Raw genomic sequence first — 14,163 nt, 5'->3', positions numbered from 1 at the left:
CAGCAGCTAGTTTTTCCTTTGTTGAAGGTAAAATTTCATCAGAAATGGTCAAGAAGTACACCTATCAGTGTTTAAATGCATATTGTCAAGAGGGGTCAGGGATTTACCTCGGTTCCACTGCCTGCCTTGCAAGCGCAAGGACCTGAGTTTAATCCCCAGTACCCAAAATATAAATATCAAGGGACCAGGGATGTAGCTCAGTAGAACAGTTGAGTGCCTGCCTGAAAGCATGAGGTCCTGAATTCTGTCCCCAGTACCACACACACACACAAATTGTCCAGAGTGCTACAGAAATAGGTAACCTTAAAAGGATGCATCCAACTAGAAATCCTGGAAAGACCAAATACCTTAAAAAAGGCATTTAGTGGCATCACTGAACATACAGTGTAGTCCTCCTTGAATTGAGCTTCATGGGCACCAAAACAATTTTAAATCCCATGTAGCTAATACTTCCCTAACAGGTCTCATTTAGAGGGACTCTCAATGTTTCTGAATGAATTGGCAATTTGAAGTTGTGTATAAATGTGTGCTACTGGGAAACAAATAGCTCTCACCTTTCCTGGCCCTTTTTACTTTTTAAATATTGAGAAAGCTAGCTGCTGAGGCTGGGCTTTAATTTATGATCCTTGTGCCTCAGCTTCCCAGAATGCTAGGATTACAGATGTGCAGTACAACACTAGACTTGCCAGAGCCTCTTGTAAGGAAATTCTTAATTGGAGTGGAGATGGCCTTTGCTTGCTGTTAAATAGGTGAGATCCTGCTAGTCATTCTTTGGTGACTAGGACAGAACCCATGAAGCATTATCTGACCTGTAATATCTAGAGTTGAGGTCAAAAACTGACCTCACTACTATAACATTAAGCTCTTTCCATGCAGCTGGCAATTTGTAGAAATGCCAGAAACTACAAAGAGGTCACACATTATTTCCAGAAGCAAAATTTACATGATGGCAGAAGCACACTGGGGTGGGTACTGTCAAGATGACATGGTGACACCCAAACATTTCCTTAAATTTATGTGCAATAAAACTCAACTGCTAAATGTTAGCTGAAGTCTTTTATTAACTCATGTACAATTATTTGTCCTCTGGTTTGTTGAAGCAGTAAGTCAGGCAACACTTGCCACAGTAATGTCTGTCAAAGTGGCTTGCCATAAAAACTCCAGCACCACATTCATCTGAAGGGCACTCCCGACGAAGACGACTAATTTTGCCATTTTCATCCACCTGTAAAGTATAAATTTGTTGTAAGATAGTTTTGTACCCAAAATATCTAACTTTGAAACACGATGCTGGTGGGTTTTAGTGCTTATAAACCAAAGTATTCTCAAGCTGGGTGGGTGTGATGTGTAATTACGCCTGTAATCCCAGCACTCGGGAGGCAGACATAGTTCCAGGTTCGGCTCAACTACATAGTGAGACTGTCAAACCAAAAAAAAAAAAGTATTCTAAATTATCACCAGTAATTTTAACAGAAAAGTTTAAAAACCAGATTTGCAAGTGGTATATGTCCAAAGAATCTAGATCTCACATCTTTATTTGGAACAGCTAATAGTGAACCCCAAATAGGAAAAGCCCCAGAAACTAAAAATCCAAAAGTAGGTAATACAGAATATTCAAACACTGCATATTCAAGTCCAATTATTTCTAAAGACAATGTTGACAAGTTTCTATGAAGACTGCTTCCATATAAACCATGAGAAACTGGCTCACCTTATAGTATTTCAGGACAGCCAACTTAACCTTCTTTCTCTTATGCTTATTTTTCTTGGGCGTGGTGTAAGACTTCTTCTTCCTTTTCTTGGCACCACCGCGGAGTCTCAACACAAGATGAAGGGTGGACTCCTATTCATGCAACAGCAAGTGACACAGGCTTTTATGGTACATTAATGGACCAGTATTGTGGATTTTCTAGTTAATGTGAAGATTGAGCTTCTCAAAAGTTAGTGTAGGAGTCACCTTGGTATCTATTTGCTAGTCTAATGCTATTTGCCCCATTTTTGTGTGCCAAAGTTAAAAAAAAAAAGTTTCCAAAATAAAACTTTTTTTAAGATTATGCTTTTCCCCTAAACAAACCTTCTGAATGTTGTAATCAGACAAAGTACGTCCATCTTCCAGTTGCTTACCAGCAAAGATCAGCCTTTGCTGATCAGGAGGAATTCCTAATGAAAAACACAATTTAATTCAGGATATGTATGTTTCAAATTTACAAACTAATAGTCCAGAATCAAGTAACTGCTACTTATAGCCCTCAGTACAGGCAGAGAACCATTACAAATGTTATACATGTTAGCAAATTTAAACACACCAACTTAATAGTTTTCATTTTATAAATTAACAAACACGATCAGAGAAATTCACACACAAAATGTCCCTCAGAGACTCTAATCTAGGAAGCCTGGCTCCATTCTCATAAACACTTGTTACATTCTAGAGTCCTTCAGTAAATATGCAAACACACCTAGCACTTTCAGGTAAGAAGGTGTTGTTAAATGTTAATTTCCCTGAATTTATGGAAAAAAATTGGGTTTTGTTTTGAATAAAGACAGAGGCTTAGGTGTAGTTTAGGCAGGCCTTGAGCTCACTTTGTCTCCCAGGCTGGCCTCCACCCCGTTGTAATCCTACTGCCTCTGCCTCTTTAGTGCTGGGATTACTTACTGGTCCTGCTCTAAACTACAAAATATGACTTACCTTCCTTATCCTGGATCTTGGCTTTTACATTTTCTATAGTGTCCGAGGGTTCAACCTGTAAAATTTAACAACCAACTACGTTGGCTACACAGTAACTAGAACACTCATTTAATTCAAGGTACGACAGGACCTAACTGAAGCCCACCCCAAAGAGCTGACACAGCGGGTGACCTCCCCCTAGACCGGTACAGCCAAACACAATCAGGCCTCCAGCCCCGGGCAGGCGGCGGCTGCAGGGCCACATGTGCTCCCCGCCCGCCTAGCAAGAGGCGCCTCCAAAGCAGCAGGGCCCCTTGCTTTACATTTGGCCGGAACTACTCTAGAGGTGCCAAGCCCAGTTTTGAGGCCCCGAAATCCAGACCTCGGGTCATGGGCCAGCAAACTACCCTCAATACAAAGGTAGGCCCCAGAACGCAAATTCGGGAATGGGTTCTAACACTTGACAATCAGCGCTGGTTCCGAAATCCACCTCAGGGACTTATTCATTTCTGGGCTTCCTCACACCACCTGGCCCATACCTCGAGCGTGATGGTCTTCCCCGTAAGGGTTTTTACGAAAATCTGCATCTTGGCGGCGGTTCCACCTTAAATCGATGAAAAGAATGTGATGGGTTAAATCTATAGATAGGGCAAAGGCCAACGCATAAGCCACGGGCCAGAGACTGGCCACAGACAGGACACTCACCACAGATGGCGGATCCGAAAGGAAGACCGCCTCGCGGGCCCACGGACTATCACGACCGAAGGTCCTAGTCCTTAGGCGACCACAGCAAATGCCTGACTGCTGTCCCGGAGGCTGTCTAACGCAGTGCCAAATTAGGTTGTGAAAATCTTTTATTTTTCTAAGTCTAGGCTTATCACTTTAGCCTTCAGAATGCTTTCGAAATAGTAGATTTCAGCAATTTCAAAATGTTTTAAAAAATACTTTTCCCATACAACCTACGAGGAGTGTCTTACGAAGTGGACGACTGACACCGGGGAAGAGGAAATGGAGGTGCGTTCTGGGAGTTGTAGTTTCCCAGTGCTGTTTTCGCGAGAAGACTACTTGTCCCAAGATGCAATTCTCCACCCGTAGGCTCCTTAGTTACTGTCTCTAAGCACTGGAGTCCTGTTTAGAGACAGGGATCCAGGTAAGGACCCGAGGAGGTAGCAGAATAATGGTTCTCGGCAGGGTGGAAATTATTAGAGGGAATGGTTTAAGGGGCAGGAAAATGTTGTTCACCCGCTTACAGAGTCGCTGAGAGGTTTAGGATTATCGACCAACTAGAGCTTTCTGGGCCTCCAAAAGAATGAAATCTCCTTGCAGTCTACTCCAGGAAAATTGAAACATAAATGAAAAGGGGGTTCAACCTTTTCTTACCTTACCTTAGCCCCCGTCTCGCTTTCAACTTCCAAGTCTAGTGTGAAGAAGGTTCTGGGCCAGCTGTGTCATTCCTTATAGTGTGAAATAGTTCAATATAAAGAAATTTTCAGTTTTCCAGGTTTTAAAATGGAATCATAAGGATAGTACCTAGTTACTAGTTTTGGAATTAGGTTATTTAATAATAGAATTTACAAATTTGGACGTGGAGAGTGTTGGTGAAGGACCTAAAAGGAAAGTTTTGGAGTATGTATAGCAAGCAACTTATGCCCTAGCCCTGTTCTTTCTTCAATCCACAAACCACAGAGTCCTTTCTAATGTACTCTTTTAATGCTTTCTCTTTTTATCTCCCAACCCCCTTCATTTTCTCCTGGAGGGATCCATTATCTATCTCTTTGCCTTACTGCTTTCCAGTCTTTATCCCCTTTGTAATCTGTCTTCTCTGTTGCCTTCAAAATATTCATTCCCGAAAAAATGATTATTTTCTTTGAAATACTCCACAATTAGGACACAATCCAAATTCCTTAGTGTGACATTCATCCTCTGCCTTCCTTGTAACCTGGTCTGCTAAACTGATCACTAACTTTACTTTTTTTTTGTACCGGGGATTAAACTCTGGACCTTGTGCTTACAAGGCATGCAGCGGAACCACTGAACTAAACCCCCAGTCCCTCACTTTACATTTTAATAACATTGAATTGATTGAAGTTTCTGACTTATGCTCTCATGCTTTGGCACTTTTGAATTACTCATTCCTTCGCTCTTTCTGGAATATTTTTTCATGCTGTATAGATTGCCAAGTAGTCTCCACCTTTACAACAGAATTTAAGAACGTTAACAGACATTGTCTCTAAGCTGGGTGTTGAAGTGCACACCTGTAATTTTAGCATTCGGGAGGCTGAGGCAGTAAGATCACCACAAGTTCAAGACCAACCTGGGCTACATAGTTCAAGGCCAGCCTGAAGTACATAGACTCTGTCTCAAAACAAAACAAAATAACATTGTCTCCACTTTACCCCTTCTCTTGATTGAATCTGCTCCTTTCAGGCTTTTCTCCCTACCATTCTGGTGGAATAGGTCTTGTAGTGTTTCACTAATGTCCTCCATTTTGCTAAATTCAATGGTCATTTCATCTTATTTGATGTAAACAGTATTTTATACAGTTGAGTACTACTTATGTCTTTGAGGCATTTTCTTTACCAGACTTCAGGGCACCACTTTTATATCTCACACTGTGGAAGCTCTTTTTCCAGTCTCTTACTGCTTCCTCTTGATCCACAAGATCTCTGAACTCAGAATCCATAGTCCTAGGATCTTTGCTTATTTACATTTCCTAGGTTATCTTGTTCTAGTAACATTTAAATACCTTTTATATGCAAATTGTAGAAGCTCAACAACTAGGCTATACACCAGAGGTCTGACGGGAGGTTTTATTAGGGAAGGCAGGTTAAGGAGAGAGGAGAGAGGGAAGAGAGAGAAGAGAACAAAGAAAGAAAGGTCCTTTTATCATTTTTGGGCTGGGCTATTGTTTATTTATGAGGAGTGGGTTACCTTTAACCTATCACAGGCCAGGTTGCCCTTTATGGGTTTGGTCCTGGAGAAACAGGTTTAACCTCGGGACAGCTGTGGCCTTGTGGGAAGGGAAACTAAAGATATGAACATGAGGTCTTTTTAAGAGCTAAGAAGCACCAGGAAAATAAAACCTGTGATGGCAGCGTCAGGTCCCTAACACAGATGGCTCATAAACTTTCCTCTCAGACCACTTATATTGAACTTCTTATTCATGTATCCAGCTGTCTACTCAACATCTCAGGAAATTGTTGTTCTTTTCTCTGTATATAACAATTCTAATTTTTTAGCTTTGTAAGGCCAGAAACTTTATGGTCACTGTTGATTGCTGTTTCATATTCTACATCTATCTAATTCTTCAGCATATCTTGGCTTTACTTTGTTGTTTTTGGTTTTTGTTTGCTTGTTGTTTTTGTCTTGCTATGTAATTCAGGCTGGCCTCAAACTCCCTACATAGCCCAAGCTGGCCTTGAATTTGTGGCAATTCTCCTGCCTCAGCCTCCTGAGCATTGGGATTACTGGTGTGTGTCTCCATGTCTGGCTTGGCTTTACTTTTTTTTTTTTTTTCTTTTTATTGAGTTTATTGGTACAATCTAGGTATACAATACAGTTACATTCATCATTGGGATTCTGTATCTTTACATAATAGGTCTTGATTCTCATTTTTTCCCCTTGTCCCTACCCTCCCTTTACCCCCTTCTCCCTTCCCCATTTACACACACTTTATTTCCATTTTTTCAGTTTCTCATATTTTTTTCCTCTCCCTTATTACCTTTCCCCCACCCTTCCCACTTTCCCTACACCTTTAGCCGTTTACTTCCTATTTCACATTATTAATTGTCTCATTAGGATCCTGTGTACTATTATAGTTTTTCACACCAAATAAACTATTCGGTATTTCAGCTAAAGAAATCTCTGTATGAACATTAAAAATAGGGAATCCTAAAATAAAACTAAAAAGGAAAGTAAAAGAGAAAAGGCAATGATGTAACATTAAAATAATCCTTAATTCTGGAGATGAAAATGGTCCCTGAACATATTTGGATTGCTTCTTGCTTTGGCTTTACTTTTTTAATGTAATGAATGCAGAACACTCCTTACCACCACTGATACAACCTTGTTTTAAGACACCATCATCATTTGTACAGATTATCACCTTCTAACTATACTTCCAGCTTTGACCTTTGTTGCTTATAATTTGTTCTCCACAAAGAAGTCAGATGATTCTTTACAATGCAAGTCAGCTGTCACTTTTTTGTGTTCCATCTCAGAATGAAACCTAAGCTTCTATAAGCAAGTCTGTTGCTCAAGCATTGGGACAAGTGGAGGCCATAGTCCAGCTCATTGCTCCTCTTTCCAAGTCTTCCCAGAGAAAGGGATACCTTTTTCTAAACTACGAAAAAGTGTCCCATGGGCTGGTAGTATGTCCTACATGATTTGCCAGCTACCTCTCTGACCTCTTCTCTCCCTTGCTCCTTCTCTTCTAGCCCCACAGGCGTTGCTGTTCTCTAACACAGTCCCACTCTGTGGCCTTTGGACTTGCTGTTCTCTTCAACAACTCCTTCCAGGCATCTATACGACCTGCCTTTTTTCAGATGTCTGAAATCATCACCTTACCAGTGAGGGCTTTTCTCTTTCTTGACTCTATATAAAATAGCATCCTCCTAACTTCCTTACTCTATCCCTCTTACCTGGACTATTTTTCTCCATGAAACTTGCGCGTCTGTCACGTTTTTCACTTATGTGTTGTCTGTCTCCATGTAACCTCTGTGAGGTTTTATTCAGTGCTATATCTCTGTTGTCTAGAATCGTGGTAAACACAATAAGTACCCTCAAAATATTTATTGAGTAAGTAAATACAGCACAACTTAAGCATTACCCTAGATAGTTCTCTACCAGGTCGGTGATGATGATCCTTTTAGGACTTTCAGTGATACAAATCCAAGCTGTGGCATGGGTATTATGGGTTCACCACCACTGCACTAGGTGTTTCCTCTAACATTTCCACATCCTCGCATAGGTTGATAAGATGCTCCTTGGGCTTTTGTGCCACTGCTGTCATTGTCTTCTGTGCTCAGTAGCAAGGGCTCATCTATTAGATCCATTATGTTTGACTTGTTTTCAGTGTATCCTTAAGTGTCCAGTATGAATGAATGAGTACATGACAATGTTAATTGATATAAGATGCTAAGGAACAATTGCTTTAATTATGTTCTGGCTTGAGGGCACCATAACTCACATGTATTCTGAGCCGACAGGATTATTGCTTAGTGATAAGGCAAATATATTTAAGACCCAGTGCTAGAAACTGTTATGCACTGGAGTGTGTATGGGTGGGGGAAGTATAATGGGAAATGAGAATATTTTAGTTCATGATCTTGTCAAACTTATAGTCTAATATGGAAACAGAAAATATACACAGGAAGTCTATAATATAGTGTGACTGAATAATAATACCTTGATAGGGCAAGTGCATGACACTGAGAAGAGAGAACATGGCAGTGATACTTAAACTTCAAGGGAATCCAGGGAAACTTTCCTGAAACTGTATGATCAGAAATCGAAGAGTGAGTAAAAGCCCAGTGAAAGAGAGTGGTCGTATGTGTTTTGGGAAGGGGGGCGTGTCAGGGGCGGGAGCACAGATAGGTGTGAGAAGAGACTTGGGGAAGGTGAATCATGTAAGACTGTAAGGTAAAAGAGCAAATCCAGAGAGGTACAGAGCTAGAGGGATATGGAGTGATGGACAAGAACATGAGAAAAAGTAGATTTTGTCAGTCATTGCTTCCTAAAGAAAGCATTAAAAAATGCAGGAGGAGCTTGGGTTTTATTGTTAAGGGTTATGGAGACCTACTGGTGTTCAGATATAACCTCTTGCTCTCCGAAGTTTACACCCATTCCTTCCTCCTTTGAATTTTATCTTTTTTTTTTTTTTTTTTTTTGGTTCTGGGGATCAAATTTAGGACTCTGAACTTGCCAGGCAGGTGTCAGCACCACTGAGCTAAATCCCCAGCCCTGAATTTATCTTTTACCATTTGAAATTACATTATTTGTAGTCTGTTTTTCCTGCTAGGTTGTGAGCTTCAAGGAACCAGGATTTTATCTTATTTATTGTTGAATCCCTAGCTATGAAATTCCACCTGGTGCTTAGTAGACAATAAATACTGGCTAAATGAAGAATTAAGACATTGATTTTCTGTAAAAGAAAACTTTGTATCCACTTGTAGGTATTTACCTTATGGAACAACTTTATGTTCAATTTTAAATTGCCTATTTCTTTTTTTTTTTCAATTTATGTCTCTTTATTTATTTATTTTTATTTTTATTGAGTTTATTGGTACAATCTAGGTATACAATATAGTTACATTCATCATTAGGATTCTGTACCTTTACATAATAGGTCTTGATTCTCATTTTTTCTCCTTGTCCCTGCCCTCCCTTCACCCCCTCCTCCCCTCCCCATTTACAAGCACTTTATTTCCATTTTTTCAGTTTCTCATATTTTTTTTCCTCTCCCTTATTACCTTTCCCCCACCCTTCCCACTTTCCCTACACCTTTAGCCCTTTACTTCCTATTTCACATTATTAATTATCTCATTAGGATCCTGTGTACTATTATAGTTTTTCACACCAGAGAAACTATTTGGTATTTCAGTTAAAGAAATCTCTGTATGAACATTAAAAATAGGGAATCCTAAAGTAAAACTAAAAAGGAAAGTAAAAGAAAAGAGGCATAAATTGCCTATTTCTTATCCAATATATCAGCATAAATATATATTTAGTGAAGCCAGGTGTGGTGGCACATACCTTTAACCCTAGCAATTTGGGGCCTGAGGAGGAGTTTGAGGCCATCCTGGGATATATAACGAGCCTCTGTCTCAAAAAAAAATTACCTTCTTTTTAAAAAGTTTTTTAAAAACTGGCCCAGTCATCCTGTATTTATTTACTTATTCTTTTTTTTTTTTTTTTTTTTTTTTTTTTTTTTTGACTGGGTTTTCCTTGCTATTTATACGACTGTTAAGACTGACCTGGAATTCACTATGTAGCCCAGGCTGGTCTCGAACTCACAGTGATCCTCCTGCCTCAGCCTCCCGAGTGCTCGGATTACAGGCATGCACCGCCACGCCTGGCTTCATTTATTTATTTATTTCCCTCTTTTGGTACCAGGGATCAAATTCAGGACCTTGTACTTACCAGGCAGGTGCCCATACCACTGAACTAAATCCCTGGCTTGTATTTTGATTTGCATAATTTGAGCTATCCTTCTGTCCCTGGGAAGAAGCCTTCTGGGTCATAATGTATTATCTTTTTGGTGATTTGTTGCTTTCTGTTTGTCAGTATCTTGAGGATTTTTGAGTCTTTGTTCATTAAGAAGATTGGCCTTGGGCTGGGGCTTTACTTAGAGGTTCCGCTGCCTGCCTTGCAAGCTCAAGGTCCCAAGTTTGATCCCCAGTACCAAAAACAAAACAAAACAAAAAATACCCAAAAAACACACACAACTCAGAGATTGGCCTCTTAGTCTCTTTTTCAGTCGAATCTTTGTTTGGTTTTGGAGTCAAGGTAATTCTAGTGTCCAGAAATGACTTTGAGAATATTCCTTACTTTTCAATGTCATTAAAGAGTTTAAGGACCATTGGGATTAGATCTTCTTTGATGTTCTTGGAGAATTCAGTGGTGAATCCAGGGGGCTTTGGGCAATTCTAAATTGTGAGGCTTTTACTGTTGTTTCAATTTCATTGCCTGTTATTGGATTATTCATGGTTTTTACATTTTGGTTCAGTTTTGGTATTCATATGTATCTAGGAATATATGTATTTCTTCTGCAATATCCAATTTATTAGAGTACAGATTTTCAAAGTAGTTACTAATCTTGATTTCAGCTGTGTTTGATGTGATTTTTCTTTCATTTCTAATTGCATTGATTTGGTCTTTCCTATTTTGGGTAAGATTGCCTAAACATGTCTATTTTGTTTATTCTTTTGAAGAATCAGCTCGTTGATTCATTGGTTCTTTATATTGATTTGCTAGTCTCAATTTCTTTTTAATTTCTTTGGACTGTGTTTTTTTTAATTTGGACTGTTCTTGTTTTCTAAGAAACTTGAGTTATATCATTAGCTTATTTATTTGGGCTCACTTTGTTTTTGTGATGTTGATATTCACAGCTAAAAACTTTCCTCACAAGACTGCCTTCAATATGTCCTGTAAGTTCTTCCATGTTATACTGGCATTATTGTTTGAGTCTTGGAATTAATTTCTTCCTTGATTTTTTTTTTGACCTATTGATTACTTGAGAGTATACCGTTTAGTTTTCATATGTTTGCATAATTTCTGTGGTTTCTTTTGTCTTTGATTTCTAGTTTCACTTTGCTATGATGTGGTAATATGCATGGGATAAGTTTGATTCCTTTGCACTTAAGCATGTTTTATGGGCTAGTATGTCATTTATTTTGGAGAAAGTTCCATGTACTGTTGAAAAGAATGTATATTCTGTTTTTGGGTGAACACTGTAGATATCTATTAAGTTCATTTATTCAAAAGTGTGGTTCAACTCTGATAATTCTTTGTTGATTTTTTTGTCTAGCTGATCTACTTGTAATAGTGAGATGTTGAGGTCCTCCATTATAATTGTGTGAATTTTATCTGATATTTTAAATTCAGTAGTGTTTGTTTTATGAAATTAGTTGTGCTGGTGTTCATTGTATGTATGTAATTGTTATCTTTTCCAGTTGAATTGTTCCCTTACCCAATATGTAGTGACCTTTTTTGTCTTTTCTGATCAGTTTTGTTTTTGTTTCTGTTTTTGTTACTGAAGATCAAACTTGGTACTGTGTACTTTTGAGGCAGGCAGCGGAACCAGTGAGCTAAAGCACCAGCCCCTCTGATCCGTTTTGGCTTGAAGTCCACTCTGAAAATAAGATAGCCACTTCTGCTTGTTTTCAGGCTTCTGTTGTATGGAATATTGTTTTTCATCCTTTGGTTTTGAGTCTGTAATTTCTTTTTGGAGTAAATGTGCTTCTTGTATACAGCTTACTTTTTTTTTTTTAATCCAGTCTGTCAATCTATCTTTTAGTTGCAGAATCGATATTAATCACATTGAAGAGTCAGTACTGAAAGATAATGACTTTTTCCTGTCATTGCATTATTTCCTTTCTCCCCGCCACCCTGTGCCATTCTGTTTAATTGCTTACCCTGTCTGGTATATTAATTTCATTAGACCTTTTTGCATTGTTGCGGCTCTCTGGGGGGACCCCGTCCCGCGGGGAACAGGAGATGAGAGCCGCCTCTTATTCGTGGGTCATCAGAGGCCTATCCGATCTTGAATGTCTGTGGAGGAAATCTTTAAGAAGTTAGAGTACACGGCCCAAGTCTGGTTTCTGATCAAAGGCGCTTTATTGGCTCAGCAAAACGATTATATACTGTTATCCCAGGGGGAAGGTTCAGCAAGCTTATTGGACAGTTCAAACAAATCTTCTACCAATCACATGAGTCACTCAAGCATTTAACCATAAAGGGACAAAGCATTTATCAGCATACAGCAATCAGTATTTTACCAGATATGGGGAGGGGTAAGTGGGAAGGCGTACATCAACAGTTAACCCTATGCGATCCTTAACTTCACAATCCCTAGGGGCAAGCAGGACAGGGAAATACCACCTGCTTCCTGCTCCAGATCCCGTGACCCTGTGGTTAGCACAAAGGGCTATTCTTTCTGTAAGATTTCCTGTTTGCCCAGGGGCTAGACCTGCCAAAAGTCACGTATGTAGTCTAGTGGGATTTTTCCACCGAGGCAAAGGCTAAGGTTGAGGGCAGCCATCTTATGCAGGCCCAAGCAGTCTCTCACAGTTCCCCCTTCTCTGTATAAAATTAAGCAAGATTAGGGTGGAGGGCTCATGTCTTAGGCTACTTGATGTGCCTCCGGACCTGGACGTGATGCATAGGTGTTCCAGCGAGTCACGCTGCCCCCAGGTACCGGCATCAAGCTAATCCCGTCGGAGACACCTCCACAGCCTGGAGCAGAGCGAACGACGGCGTTCAGCCATCTGTTCAAATTCTACAAAGCTTAGGGGTTGGAACCCATGGTCACCAGCGGGCTGGCTATTTTCAGGGTCCTGAGAGGAGAGCTGCTGGTAGTGCACTTGTATGGAGTGTTTGGTGGCCTCATCAACCTGGTTCTTAACAAAACTCGTGAGGCGGCGGAATGCCCATGGGCCAAAGGAAATCAACAGCATAAAGCCAATAAAGGGTCCTAAAAGGCTGGGTAACAGGATGGACAGCCCGGGGGAGGTAGAAAACCAATTTTGATACCAAGATTCGTCCTTTTCCCGTTGCCTCTGCCTTTGTTCGAGGCTTTCCTCAACCCTTCTAATGCTATCATCCACCAGGCCCAGTTTATCTTTAAAAAAGGAACATTCTTCTTTCAAGGCTGCACAAACTCCCCCCTCCCGCAAAAAGGCGAGGTCTAGACCTCGGCGGTTCTGTAAAACAACTTCGGCAAGGGAAGCAACAGTTTCCTTAAGGTGTTTTAGGCCCTGCTTAAGCTGTCTAATATCTGCATCGACAGCACGTTGTAGTTGGTTAAAGTTTTCGGTGGAGGGAACAAGGGAGTAAATACCAGTTCCGGCGCCCGCGGCGCCAAGGCCAAGCAGAACTGCAATGGTAATGGCGGAAACGGGTTCACGTGTATGCCTTAGGAGGGAGGAATCAGTGGATGAAAAGAGGAGGTCGTCCTTGGGCCTAACAGTAAGGCGAGGCAAAAGCAAAACTAAAACACAATAGTCCCTATGAGCTAAAAACAGCTGCGGGACCAACAAAGGGGTTAATCCAGTGGAGCAGGCAAAATAGGTGCCTTTAGGGGAAAGAACGTAGAAGTCATTAGCATTAACCAAGTAGGTGCTGTTACAAATATCAATCAATTGGGGGGGAAGGCGCATATGAGGTCCCAAAATACAAAGTCCAATTCCCACAACCTGTCTCAGAGTTATGCCTTGGCTAGGGTCGATGTCCCAGGCAATGGCAGGTTCGTCTTGGAGAGGAATCAGTTCACCAGTAACTGCAACACCTTCGTAAAAGGGGGGCTGTGAGGAGTAGCAAATCCAGCACTCCTTATACGCGGGGTCTGGAGGGAAGGCCAAGGGGTGGTGGCAGCAATCTGGGAAGTAGCGTTGGCAATGTCACCGGCCTCGTTGATTATGAGCCAAGTGTAGTTGTAAAGACGATAGGGGCTAGCCAAAGTAAAAGGGGGATAAAGATCAGAAATCAAAAGGAGAGGGAGAAGCCTCGGTAGAAGCAGGAACATCTTGTAGGTCAGTCGGCGAGGTGGCGGGTGTGTCAGCGGGACCTGAAACGGAAACAGAAAAATCCTCAGGGGCGCTTTCCCTGGGTGGGTTATAAAGCTTGACCAGTCTGTCTGGAAGCCAGCGCGTTTCTCCAGTGGTGGCATTGTGAACACAGGCATGGCCTTTGCCCCAGATAAGGACTGGGTGAGGGCCGAGCCATCGGCCGGTGTGTACATCCTTCCAAAGAACTTGTTGAAAATTTTCCTGTGTGGA

At 40.9% G+C, this 14,163-nt stretch overlaps 2 protein-coding genes across 5 annotated transcripts in view; one reads left to right on the top strand and one right to left on the bottom strand.

The window, feature by feature from the left end:
• Window positions 1–1,037: 1,037 nt before the first annotated feature.
• Window positions 1,038–3,536, bottom strand: Rps27a (ribosomal protein S27a). Its single transcript, XM_010615842.3, has 6 exons — window positions 3,374–3,536; window positions 3,208–3,272; window positions 2,690–2,744; window positions 2,075–2,160; window positions 1,712–1,843; window positions 1,038–1,225 (listed from the first exon to the last, which is right to left on the bottom strand). The coding sequence occupies exons 2-6, from the start codon at window positions 3,253–3,255 to the stop codon at window positions 1,076–1,078; spliced, it is 471 nt and encodes a 156-aa protein (XP_010614144.1). The 5' UTR covers window positions 3,256–3,272; window positions 3,374–3,536; the 3' UTR covers window positions 1,038–1,075.
• Window positions 3,537–3,672: 136 nt separating this feature from the next.
• Window positions 3,673–14,163, top strand: part of Clhc1 (clathrin heavy chain linker domain containing 1) — a 64,941-nt gene continuing 54,450 nt past the window's right edge. Inside the window, exon 1 of one of the 4 annotated variants that reach the window (XM_033764019.1) lies at window positions 3,673–3,818. The gene's annotated coding sequence lies outside the window, so the exon portion shown is untranslated. Of the gene's footprint in view, window positions 3,819–8,086; window positions 8,185–14,163 lie in introns of those variants that run through there. The other 3 variants (XM_010615843.3, XM_033764020.1, XM_010615845.2) reach the window with 3 other exon arrangements.

The sequence above is a fragment of the Fukomys damarensis genome, unplaced genomic scaffold (assembly GCF_012274545.1).
Source record: "Fukomys damarensis isolate Sample0158 unplaced genomic scaffold, DMR_v1.0_HiC HiC_scaffold_2, whole genome shotgun sequence".
Lineage (NCBI taxonomy): Eukaryota > Metazoa > Chordata > Mammalia > Rodentia > Bathyergidae > Fukomys > Fukomys damarensis.
The sequence above is the reverse complement of the archived record's forward strand: the minus strand, read 5'-3'. Positions and strand labels throughout refer to the sequence as shown.